This window comes from Cyclopterus lumpus, chromosome 2, assembly GCF_009769545.1.
Source record: "Cyclopterus lumpus isolate fCycLum1 chromosome 2, fCycLum1.pri, whole genome shotgun sequence".
NCBI classification, from domain to species: domain Eukaryota; kingdom Metazoa; phylum Chordata; class Actinopteri; order Perciformes; family Cyclopteridae; genus Cyclopterus; species Cyclopterus lumpus.
This window is the reverse complement of record NC_046967.1, coordinates 1,713,856-1,736,298: the sequence shown is the minus strand read 5'-3', so window position 1 is coordinate 1,736,298 and position 22,443 is coordinate 1,713,856. Positions and strand designations below refer to the sequence as shown.

The 22,443-nt window shown below is 42.2% G+C and overlaps 3 protein-coding genes across 8 annotated transcripts; 1 reads left to right on the top strand and 2 right to left on the bottom strand.

Moving 5' to 3' along the window:
- The first annotated feature begins 46 nt into the window (after positions 1-46).
- On the top strand, positions 47-7,350 carry ephx2 (epoxide hydrolase 2, cytoplasmic). Its single transcript, XM_034547724.1, has 18 exons — positions 47-173; positions 1,831-1,909; positions 1,989-2,151; positions 2,498-2,688; positions 2,786-2,908; positions 3,032-3,103; positions 3,701-3,796; positions 3,887-3,965; positions 4,091-4,125; positions 4,252-4,278; positions 4,585-4,670; positions 4,767-4,878; positions 6,017-6,091; positions 6,267-6,309; positions 6,425-6,527; positions 6,697-6,766; positions 6,963-7,043; positions 7,136-7,350. The coding sequence occupies exons 1-18, from the start codon at positions 70-72 to the stop codon at positions 7,280-7,282; spliced, it is 1,686 nt and encodes a 561-aa protein (XP_034403615.1). The 5' UTR covers positions 47-69; the 3' UTR covers positions 7,283-7,350.
- Positions 7,351-7,553: 203 nt separating this feature from the next.
- plaat1l (phospholipase A and acyltransferase 1-like) lies at positions 7,554-10,192 on the bottom strand. 2 transcript variants are annotated; one of them, XM_034547750.1, is made up of 5 exons: positions 10,070-10,192; positions 9,258-9,390; positions 8,794-8,882; positions 8,552-8,716; positions 7,554-8,234 (listed from the first exon to the last, which is right to left on the bottom strand). In XM_034547750.1, the coding sequence occupies exons 1-5, from the start codon at positions 10,076-10,078 to the stop codon at positions 8,169-8,171; spliced, it is 462 nt and encodes a 153-aa protein (XP_034403641.1). In that variant the 5' UTR covers positions 10,079-10,192; the 3' UTR covers positions 7,554-8,168. The 2 variants fall into 2 exon arrangements, with proteins under 2 accessions (XP_034403641.1, XP_034403634.1); XM_034547743.1 differs by having other exon boundaries at positions 8,577-8,716.
- A 1,447-nt stretch (positions 10,193-11,639) lies between these two features.
- On the bottom strand, positions 11,640-17,827 carry LOC117741002 (zinc finger protein 513-like). 5 transcript variants are annotated; one of them, XM_034547739.1, is made up of 8 exons: positions 17,695-17,827; positions 17,287-17,447; positions 15,768-15,890; positions 15,207-15,338; positions 14,346-14,810; positions 13,041-13,222; positions 11,872-12,503; positions 11,640-11,833 (listed from the first exon to the last, which is right to left on the bottom strand). In XM_034547739.1, the coding sequence occupies exons 2-7, from the start codon at positions 17,324-17,326 to the stop codon at positions 11,901-11,903; spliced, it is 1,545 nt and encodes a 514-aa protein (XP_034403630.1). In that variant the 5' UTR covers positions 17,327-17,447; positions 17,695-17,827; the 3' UTR covers positions 11,640-11,833; positions 11,872-11,900. The 5 variants fall into 5 exon arrangements, with proteins under 5 accessions (XP_034403630.1, XP_034403631.1, XP_034403632.1 ...); XM_034547740.1 differs by having other exon boundaries at positions 11,876-12,503; XM_034547741.1 differs by having other exon boundaries at positions 11,880-12,503.
- Between the last annotated feature and the right edge of the window lie 4,616 nt (positions 17,828-22,443).

Genomic DNA, 22,443 nt, shown 5'->3' with positions numbered 1-22,443 from the left:
CTGCAGGAGGTGTGTCTTCTCTCCCTGCTGAAACAGAGGAGTACTCTTCTCCCTCCGAGTGACCCAGAGATGTCTGAGAAGAAGGCCGTGTTGTTCAACCTCTGGGGCGTCGCGGTCCCGTCCGGGCCTCACGCGGCCCTGCACCGGCTGGAGGACCTGCACGGGCTGCCGGGGTAAGAAGAGACACGGCTGTTGCGCAACACAACAAATGGGTCAAAGTTCAGCTTTTTATTTCTCTCCCAAATGAAACGATCCGTGAGAGCAGGACCGTGATTCGTGGTTTTTAAGACTCTCTATTCAAACTATAGTCTGTGTGTGTTTTACTTGTGTTAGTGTGAACACAGCGGACTCACAACACGTGCACGCATGTCGTAAACACACTTCAAGGAATCAGCTTCCATCTGCAGATTCAGGAGCTTCAGATCTCACCACCGACTTCATAGAAACTCGACTTCGGTCCTCACGAATGCTGCAAAACATTCAGTTTGGAGAATTGTTCTGTTTTTTAATTGTTGTTTGTTGTTAATTTGTTTGTTTTAAACAAGCATTTCTTTCTGGAGCAGCGTTGCAACTAAAATATGAATTGTTATCTGTTGATATATTGCTTATTTTCTATAATTTTCTATAATGAATCTATAATGAATCCTTATATTTATATATATTTATATATTAATTAATGGGAATTAACAGGAATAAACTGAAAATGTTGGGGTAATTTAACTGTATTTACCTCGTTATAAGCAGACATGCATGCAAAGATTTATAATACAACTTTTAAAAATGACATTTTGAACTTCTTTGACATTTTGTGATTTTATTCTTTCATCGAACAACAAAAACATGAACGTTGAATAAAAAAGGTGTATTCCCTATGATCACCACCCCCCAACCCAATTTTTTTTTTGTGTGTTTATCCCTGAATCCTTTCAGGTCTAAATGTTTTCTTCCTGGACCTCATCAATGTCCTCCTCACTGCTGTAACGTTAGTCTACTGTATACTAATAAACTTGGTATTAAAATGAACATGGCTTCAGTTTACCAAGTAATCAATATGCTAATGACAAACAGTGTTGGGGAAGTTCACTTTCTACATGAACTAGTTCAGTTCATAGTTCAACATTTTAAAATGAACTAGTTCAGTTCATAGTTCAACATTTTAAAATGAACTAGTTCAGTTCATAGTTCATAATTCAACATTTTGAACTAAGTTCACAGCTCCAAAAAATGAACTAGTTCAGTTATTCTTTTCAATATGTTGCAGCTATAATTTAAATCTCTATCTGTCTGCAATACCGCTCTTGGCCTCTACGCCACTCGGCGCTCTCACACTTGCCAGACAAAGGGCTGAAACGTTCAGACACTGATGACAAAGACGTTCAAACACAACAGAACGTTTTATGTTTATGTTTCTGGCAGACAATGTTCCCAACCAGCTGCATTCAGGGTCCAGCTGAGCTCGGCGTGCATAGTCTTGTTCACAACTACATTTAAGTTCTCTGTTATATGCTTTTGCAAAAAACCGTAGGCACATTTATTTATTTTTAAAATTCCCATAGCCAAAGTTCCCGTGGAAACTTTCCGGAAATTTACCGCCCCTTTGCAACCCTATATATATATATATAGATATATATATATATATCTATATAGATATATATATATATATATATCTATATAGATATAGATATATATTTAAAAAATCATTAAATGTCCTTCTGACACCCAGTTAACACCCACCGTGTTTCTAATAATCGAGTCCCCATTGAGACTCACGTCCTCGTGTTCTTCTCCAAGTCGATGATGGCGTTGCGTGTCTCTCTCTGTGGTTTCCAGCGGTTTCCTGTCCGGAGTGGCGTCCCTGAAGGACGGCGCCGTGAGCCGGGCGGAGCGAGGCCAGCTGACGCTGTCTCAGGTGGGGTGAAGTCGAGAATCATTTAGGTTCACTGATGCCGACAGGAATGTACTCCTTCATTGTGGAAATCTGTGTGTAGATGATCCCGGCCTTCGAGGCGGAGTGCGTGAACGAGGCCCGGGTCAAGGGCGTGACTCTGCCGTCTGATTGGTCGGCGAGACGCCTGCTGGAGGAGCTCAGAGAGACTGCGATGGATGTCCAACCCGCCGTGCTGAAGACGGCCGCCAGTCTGCGTAAAAATGGTACAAACACGCAGTAAATCTGTTCAGCAGCTGCATTCTCCCTCCTGACCACCAGGGGGCGACTCCTCTGGTTGTATAGAAGTCTATGCTTCATGTGTTAAAGCTGCATTCTCTCTCCTGACCACCAGTGGGAGACTCCTCTGGTTGTATAGAAGTCTATGCTTCATGTGTTAAAGCTGCATTCTGTCTCCTGACCACCAGGGGGAGACTCCTCTGGTTGTATAGAAGTCTATGCTTCATGTGTTAAAGCTGCATTCTCTCTCCTGACCACCAGGGGGCGACTCCTCTGGTTGTATAGAAGTCATCAGGTGACATCACTTCTCTAAACTCCCCTCCATCCCATCAGGGTTACTGACAGCTGTTCTGGCCAATCACTGGCTCGTCGACGACGCCGCAGAAGGCGGGCCGGCCCGCCTTCTCTCTCAGCTGGGCGCCAGCTTTGACCTGGTCCTCCTGTCCTGCCGCTCAGGTCACAGGGTCCCAGAGCCCGCCATGTTCAGCTGTGCTCTGCAGCAGCTTGGAGTGACATCACGACAGGTTGACTCTAGGAGATTATTCGGAGCTTCGCAGCAGCAGATCTGCCGGTGCTTAGAACCGTGTGCTCAGCGTGGTCCTCCTATGGGTGTCGTTTCAGGCCGTGTGGCTGGACGCAGAGCAGGAAGGGGTGAAGGCCGCAGAGGGAGCCGGCATGACGGCCATCTTGGTGGAACACCTGGACGACGCCTTGAACCAGCTGGCCATCTTCACTGGGGTTCAGGTGAGGACCACGACAGTTTTATCTCACACCTTCTGGAACGTGGACACAAACAAAATCTCTCTCTCTCTCTCTCTCTCTGTGTGTTTGTTTGTTTGTTTGTTTGTTTGTTTGTTTGTTTGTCAGGCTGTCGGAGCAGAGAGTCCTCCTCCATCCTGCAGCCCTGAAGATGTGTCACATGGATATGTCACCATCAGGGTAACACCCAGTTCTAGCACAGTGTGTGGTATGCTACTGTTACCCACAATGCTTTGCACAGCAGACATGTGCGCAACAGGGTCAAAGTTCAAGGTGCCCTGTGATTAGGAAGTAGTATGCAAGAGATAACAATGTGAACCACAAAGAGACTCAAATAAATGTGGAAATAATTACAATGCTTTAAAGTATTCTTTTATATTTTGTTATATTTCCACATTGTATATACTTATTCATTATTTGATCTTTTCCTCTTTATATTTACACATGTTTTATTTACTACTTATCTAGTTCTCAATATTTTGTATTTCTCTTTATATATACACATTACAAAAATGTACTTAATCATTATTTCATTCATTCTTTTTTATGTTTCCACATTTTTGTATTTACTTATTCATTATTTTATTTTAACTTAATTTACTTATTTATTGCTCTTTATATTTCTACATGAACCACTTATTATCTCATTATTTTGCAGATTTCTTCTTCATGTGACTCCATTGTGTTGTGTGTCGTAATAACTCCTGTGTGTGTGTGTGTGTGTGTGTGTGTGTGTGTGTGTGTGTGTGTGTGTGTGTGTGTGTGTGTGTGTGTCAGCCTGGTGTGAGGACTCACTATGTGGAGATGGGCTCAGGTCCACCAGTACTTCTGTGCCATGGCTTCCCTGAGAGCTGGTACTCCTGGAGGTACCAGGTAACGCCCCCTTGAACACAAGCCAGTACAATGTTCACGCCCACTGAGTTTGAGTGCTGACCCCTGACCCCCCCCCCCCCCCTCTGGTAGATCCCGGCCCTGGCTGCAGCAGGGTTCAGGGTGTTGGCTCTGGACATGAAGGGATACGGAGAGTCCACTGCGCCTCCAGGTGAACGTCCAATCACACACGAGCTACATCCGGTTCATGTTCACAAGGATGTTCCATACAAAGTGGTTCCAATTTAATAATAATTAAATTATTACATGAAGAAGTTTGTGTGTTTCCTCCGACAGACATCGAAGAATATTCTCTGGAGCAGCTTTGCAAGGTACAACAAATACACAAGTACACAAATATTTAATATATATATCATTCTTTTTAACCTACAATAACCCTACAATACGCTGCTGTAATTATTCAGTTATGTTATATTAATATTAATGTTTTCTTCCAGGATTTAATCACATTTTTGGATAAAATGGTGAGTAACTGACACACTGAACACAGAAAACTGGAAACAGAAGTACTATCAGTGTGGAGATATATATATATATATATATATATATATATATATAGAATAATATAAACAAATATATATATATATAATAATTAAATATATATATATATAGATATATATATAATAATTAAAATATATCTATATATATATATATATACATATATAATAATTAAAAAATAATAATATATATATATAATAACATATACAATAAACGGTAGCGTATGAATCATTATCTCATGTTGGTTTGTACCCCACGTTGTCTCTTTGCAGGCGATGCCTCAGGTCACCCTGGTGGGTCACGACTGGGGCGGCGTGCTGGTGTGGACCATGGCTCAGTATTTCCCTGAGAGAGTCCGGTACACGCACACACACACACACACACACACACACACACAGTGACTCCAGGTACTTTGTGTGTACTGCAGTACAACGTGCTGCCCTCCTGTGTGCAGGGCTGCAGCGTCTCTGAACACTCCTCTGTTCCCCGTGGACCCGTCCGTCAGTCCTGAACAGAAACTCAAGAACGTTCCCATCTTTGATTACCAGCTGTACTTCCAAAGAGCCGTGAGTCTGCAGCATGTACTTCTACCTCAGTGGTATTTACTGTACTTCTACTGCACCTCAGTGGAAGTACTGCACCTCAGTGGTATTTACTGTACTTCTACTGCACCTCAGGGGAATTTACTGTACTTCTACTGCACCTCAGTGGTATTTACTGTACTTCTACTGCACCTCAGGGGAATTTACTGTACGGTACTTCTACTGCACCTCAGTGGTATTTACGGTACTTCTACTGCACCTCAGTGGTATTTACAGTACTTCTACTGCACCTCAGTGGTATTTACAGTACTTCTACTGCACCTCAGTGGTATTTACGGTACTTCTACTGCACCTCAGTGGTATTTACGGTACTTCTACTGCACCTCAGTGGTATTTACGGTACTTCTACTGCACCTCAGGGGTATTTACTCTACGGTACTTCTACTGCACCTCAGTGGTATTTACGGTACTTCTACTGCACCTCAGTGGTATTTACTCTACGGTACTTCTACTGCACCTCAGGGGTATTTACTCTACGGTACTTCTACTGCACCTCAGTGGTATTTACGGTACTTCTACTGCACCTCAGTGGTATTTACTCTACGGTACTTCTACTGCACCTCAGTGGTATTTACTGTACTTCTACTGCACCTCAGTGGTATTTACTGTACTTCTACTGCACCTCAGTGGTATTTACTGTACTTCTACTGCACCTCAGGGGTATTTACTGTATGGTACTTCTACTGCACCTCAGGGGTATTTACTGTACTTCTACTGCACCTCAGGGGTATTTACTGTACTTCTACTGCACCTCAGTGGTATTTACTGTACTTCTACTGCACCTCAGGGGTATTTACTCTACGGTACTTCTACTGCACCTCAGGGGTATTTACTGTACTTCTACTGCACCTCAGTGGTATTTACTGTACTTCTACTGCACCTCAGGGGTATTTACTGTATGGTACTTCTACTGCACCTCAGTGGTATTTACTGTACTTCTACTGCACCTCAGGGGTATTTACTGTATGGTACTTCTACTGCACCTCAGGGGTATTTACTGTATGGTACTTCTACTGCACCTCAGGGGTATTTACTGTATGGTACTTCTACTGCACCTCAGGGGTATTTACTGTATGGTACTTCTACTGCGTGTGCGTTTCAGGGCGTAGCAGAGGCCGAGCTGGAGAAAGACCTGGAGAGAACTTTCAAGATTTTCTTCTCCAGTAGTGCTGAAGCGGTGAGGAGACACACTCAAGTAACATTTAGATATTTATGTATATAAAAAATAAATATATATATATATATATATATATATATATATTGTTTGTGTATGTATGTATGTGTGTATATATATATAATTTAAAGTGTACAAAGGTAGAACACGTGATAATAAATGCTTGTTTGTCTCTCAGGGGAAGCGTCCTGCGATCAGCACCGCAGGAGTCTGTGCTCGAGGTGAAGCATTAAAGGTCCTTCAGAAAACGCAGGTGGAGCCCGATGTGTCCTGACGGTGTGTGTGTGTGCGTGTGTGTGTGTGTGTGTGTGTGTGTGTGTGTGTGTGCGCGCACAGGAGGCCTGTTTGTGGGTCTGCCGGAGCAGATTCCTCTCAGCTGCGTGCTGACGAAGGCCGACCTGCAGTACTACGTCAGCCAGTATGAAGAGCGCGGCTTCAGGTCAGGAATCATCCGCCCCCTGACCTCTGACCTCTGACCTCTTAAAGATATTTTGACTGTTTCTGTGCAGAAAACAGGAAGTAGCTTTTCCCTCTAGGTCACCGGTCTCATTTAAAGAGTAGATACTTGTTAGCTTTGCCCTCCACTGAGCGGTTCTTCTGGTTCCCAGGAGGCCGTTGAACTGGTATCGTACCCGGGAGCTGAACTGGAAGTGGATGTGCTCTCGTCCAACTGGAAAGGTTCGTCACACAAAGAGCGAGAAAACAAACAGCGCAGAGAATTCAATGTTTAGTCAATAAAAACAGAAGGAAAAATAAAAACAAATAAGGCAATAAATGTGTATATATATATATTTATATTGTGCATTTGTTGGGGACTATTTTCAGTGGCGTATTAATCCGTGTGTGTGTGTGTGTGTGTGTGTGTGTGTGTTAGCTGCTCATGCCGGCTCTGATGGTGACGGCAGGTAAAGACCAGGTGCTGCTGCCGGCCTTCTCCAAGGGAATGGAGGACCTGGTGAGGACAAACAAAAAGACACAAGTGTGATCATAGATTATTGTTCTTATTATTATTATTATTATTATTATATAAATGAATGTGCACTGCAGATCCCGAACCTGAGCAGAGGACACATTGAGGAGTGTGGACACTGGACTCAGATGGAGAGGCCGGAGGAGACCAACCGCCTCCTGATCTCATGGCTGAAGGAAAACCTGAAGAGGGCTGGAGGCGTTACCATGGCACCCAGGCTGTGAGGGGGGAGGGGGGCAAGATGATTACGTCACAGTTATATCAACCTAATAATAAAACAAATCAGCCTCAATGTTGTATTTTCCTCTTTTGAACTGTTCTTGAGACGATTTTCTTTTCACTGTTTTCGAATGTTTCTTTAAAGGAAACAATAATCAATAAGTCAGATATCTAATTTCGGGGTTACTGATATTAAAAATAAAAGTTTGATAGTTGTGGGGTTTGATTCTGGATTTTTTTTTGACAAACACAATTCAGAAAAAACACAAGACAAAGAAGCGTCTCCAAATAACTTTATTAGTAAAGTGTAGATTTGACAAAACATCTGTGACAATAAAACTTTGGGATCAATTCGATTGATCTGGAAATGAAGAGGAAGGTTTATGTGAACTTCAACTAAAACAATTCACAAAAAGAAATAACGACAAAAAATAATGAAAGAATAAAACAGTAAAAACAGCTGGATGATAAAATTATAATTCAAACTCGAATAAATTAAACCAAAAAGTTGAGCTTATTTATGACCTTTGTACGTTTAGATTTTTTAAATTTCAAGAATGAAGTCTTAATATTTTTTGAAAAGTTATGTTATGACAAAATATATAAATATTATATTGTAAAATTATGACTTGCTTTAAAAATGAATTTATGTAAATTATTAACTTTATTATAAAAGAAAAGATTACATTATTCTCAACATATTACGACTTTATCCTTAAACCTTTTCCACAAAGTCAAACAATTTATAAAAAATGTGAGATTAGCTGAAATGTCTTAAAGAAAAGGACATAAACAAACATTGCATTGTTCTTAATCTCATAACCTTCTCGATGCCATGAGAACAATGTGGCCCTCTTGTGGTCAGAATGAGAAGTGCACACAAAGCAGTGTTCACAGCTTCTTCTCCTCAAACAGCTTCTTCCAGGCCGGCATGATGTGTTCATAGATTGTCTCGATCTGAAACACACAAACATCCGTTTCATAGAAGTTCACGTGGCCGACGCTCATTTAAACAAGATGTTTTCTCTACTTGTTCTTCTTCATTCCCAACTTGTTCCTGAAGCTATTATGCTTCCTCATCGTAACGTCTATTACACGATTATGGATAAACTTCACAGTGCATGAAGATACTAAACTAAATACTACGCAAAGATATAATAAAAATACAGCCAGTTATTTGTGTTCAAACTGAAGAGGACCCGGGGAAGATCCCTGAGGGACTCCGTGTGATAACAGATGTAAATGTACGATGTTTAAACGTGAAATAAAGAGACCTGCTCAGACTTCTTGACTCCGTACCGGAGGAGCGTCGCCTGGTGTTCGCTGTTGTGAAACAGGATGTCGAACGTGACCTCACGCCCCATCAGGTCGTCGATGGCGGGCTTCACCACGCCGTGGAAGTCTCTGGCCGAGAACGAGTCGTCTAGCATGTTGTTGACCTGCGACGCATTAGGAGACTCCGTCATGTGCGTCTGATCAATCACCTTTTCATTGAGTTATTACACGACGGGCCAACCTTGTATTTCCTCCCCAGCAGCTCCAGCGGATCCAGTTTGACCTCTGACCTCAGAGCTCGGCCAAAGAGTGGCAGCTTGGAGTCGGAATCTGACAAACAAATGAGTTTTAATACAATAAACAAACATCTATATCTGTGTGCGAAATAAGAATCTGCATCTTGAGCTGCAATGAAGAAAAGGTCACGTTTTTATTGTAATTCAAAAAGGAAAGAAAGTATTTATTTTTAATGTGAAAATGATCAATAATAGTATCAATAATAAACCAGGTTGATTACTTCCTTCCGGTCATCTCTACACGTTTCCTGCCTCTAAAGTTTCATTTGAGGAGAATCTATATTTTACACTTTCCAGCAAACGTAAACGTCTAAAATCTCATTATTACAAATAAAGGTTCTTTATTTGTTTATTTATCTTTATTTAAAAAGAGTGTTTTTGTACTTGTTGAAACAAAAGAAGCACCGACCTCGACTTGTCAGGTGAGCGACGTAGGGAACGCCGTCCCTCTCTCCGTAGTACACGGCGAAATGAGAGAAGTACTTGTTCCTGGGGTACTCCACGATGTCTCCTGGGAACAGCTGGGGGGGCCGGGACAGTTTCTGTGAAAGGACAGCGAGTCAGATATCACGCCCCCTGCTGGAGACACGTCTGATATCACGATATATATCATATATCATATATATATATATATATATATATATATATATATATATATATATATATATATATCATATATATATATATATATATATATATATATATATATATACACACAAGTGCATATATAAATATATACACATAAATAAATATATATATTTATATGTATATATACATACATATATATATATATATATATATATATATATACAGTACATACATATATATACACAATACATATATATATACATATAAATGTACTGAATCACGAATATCTGCACGTAAAAACTGTCAAATGTTTGTCATTATTTCCAATTTTAATTTCAAGACTTCTTTTAAAAACCTCCTTCGAGTGAAGCATACATATTTCTATATCAGTTATTTTACTTGTGGAGTTATTATTTTTTCTTACTATGTATATTTCTACGCAACAAAAACAAAACAAATTCCTTGGAAGTATAAATCTGGTTTCTGAGTAGTTTTGGTCGACATGTTTCTCTTCTGAAGCGTTTAAAGAACTAAACAATGAGGTCTTCTATACATCTCAGACACATGAATACGTGCTGATAGAGATCATTAGTCAGAGTTATGAGCATTAATAAGGCTTCTAGGAGAACTCACCAGGCCCATGGGTTCAGGTGTGGAGCTTCAGTCTGCTTCACATGCAGAGTGAGGCTGGTCACAGCAGGCCGAGCCTTCCTCCTCCTCCTCACTCCTCATCGTCACACTCCTCTGGGCGTGTGCGGCAGGTGTTTCCTCAGGAAGTAGTTTCTATCTCAAATATGAAGATACCTCAAATATGAAGATGTTATTATATATTTTATTATTTAGCTTCACGTTAAGAGGATTGAAAGCTTTTCTGAAATAAAGAGTGTAATAAACTTCTTCTTTCAGGACTCTTTTCTTTCTGTTCGGTCCTGATTAGTTGACGTCTGAGAGGTAAACGGCTGATTTTACTGCCATAATATTAATATGATCAAAAGGCTTTCAATAAAAGCAGCATTTTAAATATTTTGCTTCACTTTCAACAAGTATGTCAAACAAATTACTCATTAAAACAGGAAAGTATGGATCTTGTTGAAATGACAACAAAGTCTGTAACTAGTAAAATAAATGTTGTAATGTTTAAAGATTAAAAAGACCACGATGTTTAAGAATAAAGTAATAATTATAATATTAATAAACCACGATGTTTAAGAATAAAGTCAGAATTACAATATTTAAAAACCACGATATTTGATAATAAATTCCCAATTTTAATAGAAATTTAAAAAAAACAATGTTATGAAAATAAAATCAGCATTTTAAATTATTTTTTAAAAAGGCCACGATGTTTAACAATAAAGTAATAATTATAATAATAAACCACAATGCTTGAGAATAGTCATCATTTTAATATTTTCAAAAAAACATGATGTTTGAGAATAGTTATAATTTAAATATTAATAAACCACAATGATTGAGAATAAAGTCAGAATTACAATATTTAAAACCCACGATATTTGATAAATTCACAATTTTAATAAAAAAAACAAAAAACATGATGTTATGAGAATAAAATCAGAATCTGAAAATGTAATGTTTTTATTCCCATGATCTCAGACTTGTGGCCCTAAAACAACATCTCATAACAATCAGATCATATTTTACAGCAACGAAAACAATCAGTGTTTATGTATTTCTCCGATCACTGCAGAATAAACTCTGTAATAAATCCCTTTTTAAACATCATCACTCCTCATAAATAATCACCTCGACGTTAATCCGACGACACGAGAAGCCCCCAGAGAACCTGAAGAGTCCAATCTTTACCGGACTAAAAGAAAACAAACACACCCGGATTACCGTAAAGCGTGAGACATTATGATTAAAAAAATATGTATAGATCATCTGTCGGAGAAAAAAAAAAATCTGGTTTGGCTGGTAGAAAAAGTCACATGGTGACAGATGAGATGTCTGTTGACTGAACAGTGATTCAAAGTGTGTGTATGAAGCAAGCACACACACACACACACACACACACACACACACACACACACACACACACACACACACACACACACACACACACACACACACACACACACACACACACACACACACACACACACACACACACACACACACACACACACACACACACACACACACACACACACACACACACACACACACACACACACACACACACACACACACACACACACACACACACACACACACACACACACACACACACACACACACACACACACACATTAATGCCCCCCCGTATATTATAAAGTCATTGCAGCGTTTCAGTCCGTGAAAGGCACCTGAGTTTGACTCCAACCTGAGCTGGAGGTTCACCAGTGTATACCTACCCCCCCTCACACACACACACACGCGCACACACACACACACACACACACACACACACACACACACACACACACACACACACACACACACACTAATCGTGGTCCTGGCTCTGGCCCCCCTGGGTGTCTCTGCTCCAGCTGAGGCCGTTGATGGGCGCGTGCTTGTCCCAGCTGTCCGTGTCGTGGCCGTGCTTCCTCTGGTGCCGCTTGTAGTTGTCCCAGTGGCCGGTGGTGTAGTCGCACTCGGCGCAGGCGTACGGCTTCTCGCCCGTGTGCCGCAGCATGTGCCTCTTCAGGTTCATGCTCTGGTTGCAGGAGTAGCCGCACACGCCGCAGTGGAAGGGCTTGGCGCCCGAGTGGATGCGCTCGTGCCGCCGCAGGTTGGCGAGGTTCCCGCAGGCGTAGCTGCACGCCGGGCACTGGAAGGGCTTCTCGCCCGTGTGCACGCGCAGGTGGCGCTTGAGGTTGTCGAGGTGCGAGGAGGTGTAGGGGCAGTGCGGGCAGCGGTGGGGCTTCTCCTCGGAGTGGGTGTGGGCGTGGCGGGCCAGGTGGTTGGGGTAGCGGGACAGGAAGGGGCAGCGGGGGCAGCGGTACAGCTTGGTGCCGCGCTGGCCCCGTCGGGACCCCCGAGGCGGGCTGCACGGAGACCCGGACCCGTCTTTGGACAGCAGGTCCAGAGAGCAGCGACGACACACCTGGAAGCAGACGGGCGGACGATTGTGATATTTCATCAGAAACATTTCATTCTTCACAAATTTAACCAGATTCTGTAAAAAAACATTAAATTCTGAGCTCCTCAGTGAAACTATGACGTCATGATCGATTCATCTGAGGCCAAAAGTCATGTGACAACATATGAGAGAAACTTTAAACCAAACTTTAGGAGGAAGGAGAGCTTGTGTGTGTGTGTATATAAAAAAATATAGATAGATAGAGAGAGACACATGTGTTCTAGATCTCTCTACCACACATTTTATATATATATATATATATATATAGAACACGTCTATATATGTGTGTGTGTGTATATGGTGAAGCAGGACTTTCCATGACATAAGCAGAACGCCCTGAAACTGCATTGTGGTTCAGAGTTTTTTTTTTTTTTTAAAAAGCCTCAAAGTTGAGCTCCACTGCGTATCTTCAGACTGCAGCGTTATGATTATCATCATCATCATCATCATAAGCTGGCTGGTGTGCAGACGACCATCGCTGAGCGTCAGGTAAACGCATACCTGTCCCGCGTCTCCGTCCCCCTCCTCCTTGTCCCCCTCCAGGTCGTCCTCCTCCAGGCCGCACATCCGGCAGCAGAGGGGGAAGAGGAGCACTGGGAGCGGGGCGGAGGGGGAGCCGAGGCCCCCCAACGTCTGGAAGAACCCAGAGTCCTGGGACACCCTCAGGGTCAGGTCTGATACGACTGAGGAGAGAAACGTGTGTTTACACTCTCATTTCACCGTGAATATTAACAGAATAACCGGACGAGCGTCAAACTGAAGAAACTCATCTTCCAAGCTTCCTCCTTCTACTTCTTCACTCAACTTTAAATACATTTATACATCTCTCGTTTCCTGAGACAACGCCTTGCTCATGAGTCCGTGGAGGTTCCTCTCACTCACTCGGGGTGATTGTCATCTGCACTGTGAAGATGAAATGTAAAAAAAAAAAAAACTGTCTTCGAGGCGATGAAGCACCAAACCGCGGAGAACTCCTCTTCCTCATTTTTTAAACTCTTTCGGTTTCCACTCGTCTGTTCCTCTTTTCTCCTCCAAATGAAAATATAAAACGTGAGATCCACAGTGATACGATTAATATAACAACGGTCTGTTTATTAGCCCTTTAAAACTAGAATCAGAGCCCGGAAGCTTCTCTTCATAATCTGTAATATGGATGCTTCCTATTATTTTACATTTTATGGCTTTAATAAAAGAAAGAAAGAAAAGCAAACTTCTTTCATCAAACGTAAAGCATGTTAATTAAACAGAAAATTAATTCATTTCTTCTCACGACATACAGACAGAGATAATATATTATTATAATATTTGATTCATCGTTTAGTTCATTTCTGATGCAAAAATATGAAACAGTCTCTGGTTGCAGCTTCTCCAATTTTGAGGGTTTCCTATTTTTCTGACTTGTGCCTTTGTAAACTGAAGATTGGACTTATTGGTCGGACAAAAACAAGACATCCGAATATAAAATATGCATATTTATTTGATATTTAGGATATTTGACTGTCGAAGTTTTTCTTGCAAAAATTACAGAACATTTTGTTTTGGACTTCTTGAAATGTGGAGATGTCCTGCCTTCCTTTTTATATCATATTCAACTGAATATTTGGGGGTTTCTGACATATATTTATGATATTATATTAATTTTCACACTGAATATCTTTGAGAAACTGAGTTGGACATGTTAACCTTTCCTTCTATTAAACAGATGAAGAGGCGATAATGGGCAGATTAATTGATGAAGATCAATAATCATTAGCAGCGGCCTTGAATCCTTCCCTACGGAAGTTTCCTTGCAGGTGTGTTTGTTACCTTCTTCGCTTGCAGCGTTTCCTTTTTTCCTCCTCCCTCGCCGCTTCTCCTTCTCCCTCCTCTGCGGCCTCTCCTGCGTGTGCATGCGCTGGTGCCTCCGCAGGTTGCCGAGGGAGCTGCAGGCGTAGCTGCACTGGTGGCAGCGGTACGGCTTCTCCCCGGTGTGCGTGCGTGCGTGGCGCTGCAGGTTGACGAGCTGTGCCGAGGCGTAGGGGCAGGCGGGGCAGCGGTACGGCTTGTGGCCGTCGTGGGTCCTCATGTGGCGCTTCAGGTGGTTGGAGTAGCGCGAGGTGAAGGCGCACAGCGAGCAGGAGAACACTTTGGGAGGGGCGTCGTCCGTCTTCTCCTCCTCGCCCGGCCCGTCGGCCTCCATTGAACCCTCCTCCGCCTGAGGCGAGTCTTCATGCTGGAGGCCTTCCTCACAGGTGAGACAGTAGAGCTCCGCCCCCAGGTCCAGGCCCACACCTGGAACAACAGTTTAGATGAGCCACTCTTTGTCGGGACGCTCAAACCCCCTGAGATCAATCTGAAGAGGAGATCCCAAAGTTATCAGACGTGTACAACACACCTGGAATACTTTGTTTACATAATCCAAATATTCCACTATTATTCTGAGTATACGTTTCATGTGTGTGTGTGTGTCTATCCTTCAGGTTCTAGCATCATTCTTTGGACATGTTTACAGCTCATTCACTAGCTGAAGATAACCCAATCATGAAAGACGGGATGTCAACATGTTACATATACATGTATATATGTGATGAGGAGGTTTATGTTCATCAGAGTATGAATGGCTGCACGTAAAACAGGAATATCAGTGGAATATTCATCTTCATTCGATGAACCCGGTGCAACGGTTACCCAGATCGAGACCGGCTCCCAGAGCCGTGTCTCCCAGGAGTCGGCCACATCCTTTACAGGAGAGGAACGCCGGGAAGGTGGAGTCTGTTGGTGCTGAGGGGTCGTCGTCGTCAAGGGAGAACACCGTCATACCTGAAGCAGAGAGAGATTAAATATGCTCAGCACAATTTAGGAATGAACTAAAACCCTTTCTATAGATGTCGTTTCTTTCTCTTTTCAAAGATAAACTCTGATGTTGTCGTAAGATATTGTAACAGAGCTGCTGCCGTTAGCGGTGACGTAGTCTGCCAGATGCCTGGGGGGGGGATGAACAGTTTGCTCTTCTTTATTTGCTTCTTAAAAGACGTGGCAGCTTTGGAAGGACTCTCTGAAAGTTCGCTCACAACTTCACTGAAAACAAGAAGAGCTGTTCTTTTAAAAAGGCAGGTGTCTTTTCAACCATCCAGAAAATAAACCTTTTAAGCCAGAGCTTTTATTTTGACGGGTTGATCAGAGTCTCATAGAGAGTTTAAGTATTACTTAACGTATGATCCAGTGTGTGTGTGTGTGTGTTTCACTGACCCGTCTCTCTTTCCAGCCCCATGATGTCAGCTTCTTCAAACTCCAGCTCGCCGCTCAGCAGGAAGTCGCTCTCCAGAACCAAACAGGCCGGGTCGCACAGCACCGCCTCGTCCTCCAACTCCGCTGAACACAAAACGGTTGTCATGGTTACTCGGGAGAAAAAACATATCCCAAACACTGCCGAAAATATGTTTGATATATTTCCACTTGAGAGCAGGTTTGTGTGTCGGATATACTAATTAAAAAAAATAAATAAAATAAAGTAATTTTTTTTTTTAAATGAAAAAGAGTAAACATGCCGTCTACATTCATAAAACCTTTACAAACCACTGCTTTACACAATTTAAATGTCCTTTAAAATAAAAGCAAAGCTATAATAGCAATGCTTTTGAATATTTGAGTAACCAAGTAAAACACACATTATGATGTAAATAAACTAAAAGAAAGCAAACAGAAAAAAGAAAGCAAACATCAAAGTAAAAGCAGGTGAAGAGGAAGTGAGAGAGTAAAGGGGAGGAGAAGACGGCAGAGGAGGAAGAGTTGGAGGGTGAAGGAGTCAGGAAGAGGAAGAGGAGCTTGAGGATGGGATAAGAAACACAAGCTTTCATGCTCTTAAAGTTCGTTCTTCAGGACAAAGTGCACCCTGATTACTGAGGCCGACTCTCTCACATACATGTAAGACATTAAGTTAGTTATTGTTGTTGTTGTCACCTGCATGTAAACACACAGGTGATGTATGGGAAGCGAGATGAAACCCTGGACATTAGGAGATAACAGCAATGTTTTCCACACAGTAGTCAAAGTTGATGTCAGGGCAGACATGTAAAAGAGGAAGAACGCGACAGAGAGCAGTCAAACAGGAAGCGGCGAGAGAAAGAAAGGAAGGAGGAAGGGGAGGGAGGTCAGGAGCGAGCCCGAGAAGAGGAAGTGGAGACAGGAGGCAAAAAGGAAGAGAGGAAGTGGAGAGTTCAACTGAGCCGAAACACTCAGGATGAGATAACGCACAAACACATCGACGTAAAGGACATTGTGTCTTCCTCTCTGAGAGACAAAGAGGAAGCAAACAAGGTCAATATGTCCGACCAGTTGGGCAACATTTACTGGATCTGTTTCCTTCTCGTGCTCGAGATCGACTTAACATTTAAAATCATGTGCATCTTAAAGTGAAGCTGCAGTTAAAACACCAGAAACAGACTCAAACACCTGGAAAAGAGCCTTATAAAACACATAAACCGACTCAAACACCTGGAAAAGAGCCATATAAAACACATAAACCGACTGAAACACCTGAAAAAGAGCCTTTTAAAAACACATAAACCAACTGAAACACCTGGAAAAGAGCCTTTTAAACAAATAAACCGACTCAAACCCATCGAAAAGAGCCGTATAAATACATAAATAGACTCAAACACATGGAAAAGAACAGTTTAAAACACATGAACAGACTAAAATACCTGGAAAAGAGTCTTTAAACCAATAAAAAGACTAAAACACGTAGAAAAGAGCCGTTTAAACTCACATTTCACCGGCTGGGGGTTGGATTGTTTCCTCCGCGGCATCTTCGCCTCTCTTCGTCCCGGATCCTGCAGCTAACCGGAAGTCGTCATCAATGTTGCCATCACCTTCTTCCTCTTCCTCCAACGGACAGCAGCGGCGTCGTCATGGCGACCAGCTACCCGCCTGCAACGGTTACAAGCCGCTTCTTAAACCTCACCTTCGCGAACGAGCGCCCGTTCAGAGTGGTGACGGAAGGTCACGTGATACCAAACACACTTTAAAGGCTCCCCCTCGTCGTCGCCCCGCCGCCATCTTTGTTCGCCCCCAAAGTCGACTTCGACTTCGACTTACGGCGTTAAAACCGTTTAAACTATCATGTTTCTGGATAACAAAATACATGTTCAAACGTCGCTTTCGCTCGCGAACAAACCTGTAATGACGTCCCGAAAAACACCGTCGTGGACGAAACGTGGCAAACCGTTTAAAAACGAGTCTTTTGTTGCCTAAACGCGCAGCGCGCTCTGCTGATAGAGGCACGCCGGGTCTGAGGGTGACGTCACCAACAGGAGCGGAGCATTGTGGGATATGTAGTACGGATGTTGGGTCCCGTGAACAATACATGTCCCAAATAATTAACGTGCTTCTTTGCCTTTTGTTTTAAAAATGGTCTATTTTGTATTTTATGTAAAATATTAGTATTTATCAGGTAGTATTATTAATACTGCATATTAGCGTCCTATATATATATATATATATACAGTATATATATATATATATATATAAAAATATATTTATATATAAATATACTGTATATATATGTACTGTATATATACAGTGAGATTTTCTGTTGATCTAATCTAAAACAAGATGTCGCTACGAGTATCACTGTGCTTATTGTATAACAGATTAAGTTATATTGATATTTAAACATTATACTGTTATACTGTTTAATAAGCATATCATTATATTCTGTCAGGTATAAAGTTTCTCCATGTTTCATCATCATATAGGTCTGGTTTGATGTCTGTCCATGAAAATACCACTGAAATACTAATAAAATATCTTAATCGAAATAGATGTCAATCTATTCACAGCCTCATATTTGGTCTGATATTACTTATTTCTATTAGGAACTGGTTTCTTTTTAAATCTCTTTGTTTTTACTTGTGTTTAATCTTTGTTGTAATTTAACTTTATTTTATTTTGCACTGGTGTCAGTATTATTTATTTTACACTTAATAGTTGTTCTATATTATTCATATATGTCCATATCATCTATTGTGTTTTGATCCAATTCTGGCAGAATGATCAATACATTTCTATCTTCTTTAACTTTCTTCAGGCTTTGGAACAGGAAGAGCTTCAGAAGAACAGATTTCAGGCTGCTGGAGAACGCTTTCATGACACATTTCACTGTTGGTGCAATAAACAATGACGCACTATTTATTTAGCGCCTTCCACTCACAACATCTGAATGATGACATCACAGGATGGCTCACCACCAGGCTCCATCCTGTATCTACTCTACTCTTCTCAAAGCCATACCACTAGAGGTCATCTTCTTCACAAAAAGCCAAAAGAGACAATATTCAGGTGTCCGTCAAGGCCTCGAACTCATCGATCCTCTGGCGGGTGTTTCCTCTCCGGATCCTCCTGAAGGACACGGTTTGGTACTTTGACGACTGATGGCCGCCGCTCTTCTTGCCGTCCGCCTCGCTGTTCACGCTCAGAGAGTTTTGACTTCCTTCCTCTTTGTCTTTCTTGTCCTCCTTCACTTCCATCTCGGGGTTTCCAGTGCCGGAGGCGGTCGTGGTCGGACTCGGCTCTCGGCGTCCTCCTCCTCCGGCCGGTGAAAACAACTCTGTCGACGACACCTTCGCCTCCAGCATGCGACCTGGTGGAAAGGTTAAAGGTTAAAGCACGATGTGAGGGGGTTTATATTTGGCTCTTCGTTTGATTCAGGCTGCAGAGTGAGTGTCATTTTTGGAATTGTAAGTAGATTTTAATGAATGGACTCTGTGGCCTGTTCATAATTTATAAGTGTGTAAAAGTGTTGTACCTTTAATTGTGTGCATTTTGCTGAACTAAGTTTCTTAAGTTTGTCACATCTTGTCTTGACAATTATTATTATTAAAACTAATGAACATATTTAGCAAACTATTATGTTAGGCTCCCATTGAAACTTAAAGGTTATTTAATAAAAACATAATTATTTGTCGGCAGTGATCAACAACAGCCATTTATTTACATTTTGTATTTTCCTCTTTAAGTGGGAGCCCTCAGTGATAGTGGTGGAGTCTTACCCATCATGGAAGCAGGAGCACTGTGAGTCCAGAGAGGGCTTACCTGTGTGGAGCTCAGGTGGAGGATCCTGGATGTCAGCTGCAGGTTCATCTCCATGTCCAGAAGCAGGAAGTGATGTCAGCGGCGTGGTTTCAAATCCCTCCTCCAAACTCTTCACTTCCTCGTCTCTCGGTGACGTGGGAAGATTGTCCCCAGTGAGATCTTTGGCAGAGCCGGAGATCTTCTCTTCTTCTGTGGTGTCTCGGCAAGCTTCATTTCCTGCTTTTGCAGCAGCATGACTCAGCATTTCAGAAGCTTGTAGAGAAGATGCAGGCGTTTGATTGAACTGGTTCACTGGCTCATCATTCGCTTCCTCCATCTTTTCTTCTTCTTCTACATGTTCTACTTTGTCTCCCAAGGCCTCCATCTTTTCTTCTTCTTCTATATGTTCTACTTTGTCTTCCAAGGCCTCCATCTTTTCTTCTTCTTCTATATGTTCTACTTTGTCTTCCAAGGCCTCCATATTTTCTTCTTCTTCTATATGTTCTACTTTGTCTCCCAAGGCCTCCATCTTTTCTTCTTCTTCTATATGTTCTACTTTGTCTTCCAAGGCCTCCATATTTTCTTCTTCTTCTATATGTTCTACTTTGTCTCCCAAGGTCTCCAGCTTTTCTTCTTCTACATGTTCTACTTTGTCTCCCAAGGCCTCCAGCTTTTCTTCTTCTATATGTTCTACTTTGTCTTCCAAGGCCTCCATCTTTTCTTCTTCTTCTCCATGTTCTACTTTGTCTCCCAAGGCCTCCAGCTTTTCTTCTTCTATATGTTCTACTTTGTCTCCCAAGGCCTCCATCTTTTCTTCTTCTTCTTCATGTTCTACTTTGTCTTCCAAGGCCTCCATCTTTTCTTCTTCTTCTCCATGTTCTACTTTGTCTCCCAAGGCCTCCATATTTTCTTCTTCTACATGTTCTACTTTGACTCCCAAGGCCTCCATCTTGTCTTCTCCTACATGTTCTACTTTGTCTACCAAGGCCTCTCTCTTTTCTTCTTCTTCTCCATGTTCTACTTTGTCTTCCAAGGCCTCCATCTTTTCTTCTTCTTCTCCATGTTCTACTTTGTCTTCCAAGGCCTCCCTCTTTTCTTCTCCTACATGTTCTACTTTGTCTACCAAGGCCTCCCTCTTTTCTTCTTCTTCTCCATGTTCTACTTTGTTATCCAAGGCCTCCATCTTTTCTTCTTCTTCATGTTCTACTTTGTCTCCCAAGGCCTCCATATTTTCTTCTTCTACATGTTCTACTTTGACTCCCAAGGCCTCCATATTTTCTTCTTCTACATGTTCTACTTTGACTCCCAAGGCCTCCATCTTTTCTTCTCCTACATGTTCTACTTTGTCTACCAAGGCCTCCCTCTTTTCTTCTTCTTCTTCATGTTCTACTTTGTCTCCCAAGGCCTCCATCTTTTCTTCTTCTTCTCCATGTTCTACTTTGACTCTCAAGGCCTCCATCTTTTCATCTTCTTCATGTTCTACTTTGTCTCCCAAGGCCTCCATCTTTTCTTCTTCTTCTCCATGTTCTACTTTGACTCTCAAGGCCTCCATCTTTTCATCTTCTTCATCTTCTACTTTGTCTCCCAAGGCCTCCATCTTTTCTTCTTCTTCTACATGTTCTACTTTGTCTTCCAAGGCCTCCATCTTTTCTTCTTCTTCTCCATGTTCTACTTTGTCTCCCAAGGCCTCCATCTTTTCTTCTTCTACATGTTCTACTTTGTCTCCCAAGGCCTCCATCTTTTCTTCTTCTACATGTTCTACTTTGTCTACCAAGGCCTCCATCTTTTCTTCTTCTCCATGTTCTACTTGGTCTCCCAATGCCTCCATCTTTTCTTCTTCTACATCAATCTCTTCTTCTTCTATGTCTGTCTCCTTGAATTGTTCTTTTCTTTGTTCTTGTCCCTCGTCTTCCTCCCTTTCTTCCTCTGCTCGGTCCTCCCCTTTAACCTTCTCTTCCTCCATCTTTAATTCATCTCCCTCCCTCTGTTCTTTAACCTTCTCTTCCTCCATCTTTAATTCCTCTCCCTCCCTCTGTTCTTTAACCTTCTCTTCCTCCATCTTTAATTCCTCTCCCTCCCTCTGTTCTCTAACCTTCTCTTCCTCCATCTTTAATTCCTCTCCCTCCCTCTGTTCTTTAACCTTCTCTTCCTCCATATTTAATTCCTCTCCCTCCATCTGTTCTTTAACCTTCTCTTCCTCCATCTTTAATTCTTCTACCTCCTTCTGTTCTTTAAGCTCAGCTTCATCTTGGATGTTCTTGTTTCCTTCATGTCTACGTCCATCCTTCATAACCTCCTCCTCTTCTTCTTCTTCTTCTTCCCCTTCCTCCTCCTGAGTCTCTAACTCTTCCCTCCCATCTTTTGCGTACTCCTTCTTAGCCTCCTTTCCTTCTTCTCCCACTTCTTCTTCATCCTCTCTTTCTGTCTCTTCCTCGTCTACCTCGACCGTCCATCCACGTGTGTTCTTCACCTCATCATCCTCACCTTCGTCTGCCTCCTTCTCCTTTCCTTCTTCCTCAAACGTGTCCTCTTCCCTTCCTCCTCCCTCTGGCTCTCTTTGGGTCTTTGCGTCATCCTTTTCGCCTCCTTGCTCTTCGTCTACCCCATTTTCCAACACCTGCTCTTCCTCTCTTCCCTCTATCTCTTCCTCTTCCTCCCTTTTCTTTTCCTCTGCCTCCTTTCCTTGCGCCTCCATGTTTACTATTTCCTCTCCTTCAATCTTCTCATCCTCCCCTTTTCTTGTCCCCTCTCCTCTCACTTCTACCTGCTTTTCCATTTCATCACCTCCATCATCTTCCTGCACTTCCTTCTCTTCCTCCCCTTTCCCCTCCTCTACCTCTTCTACCTCCTTTCC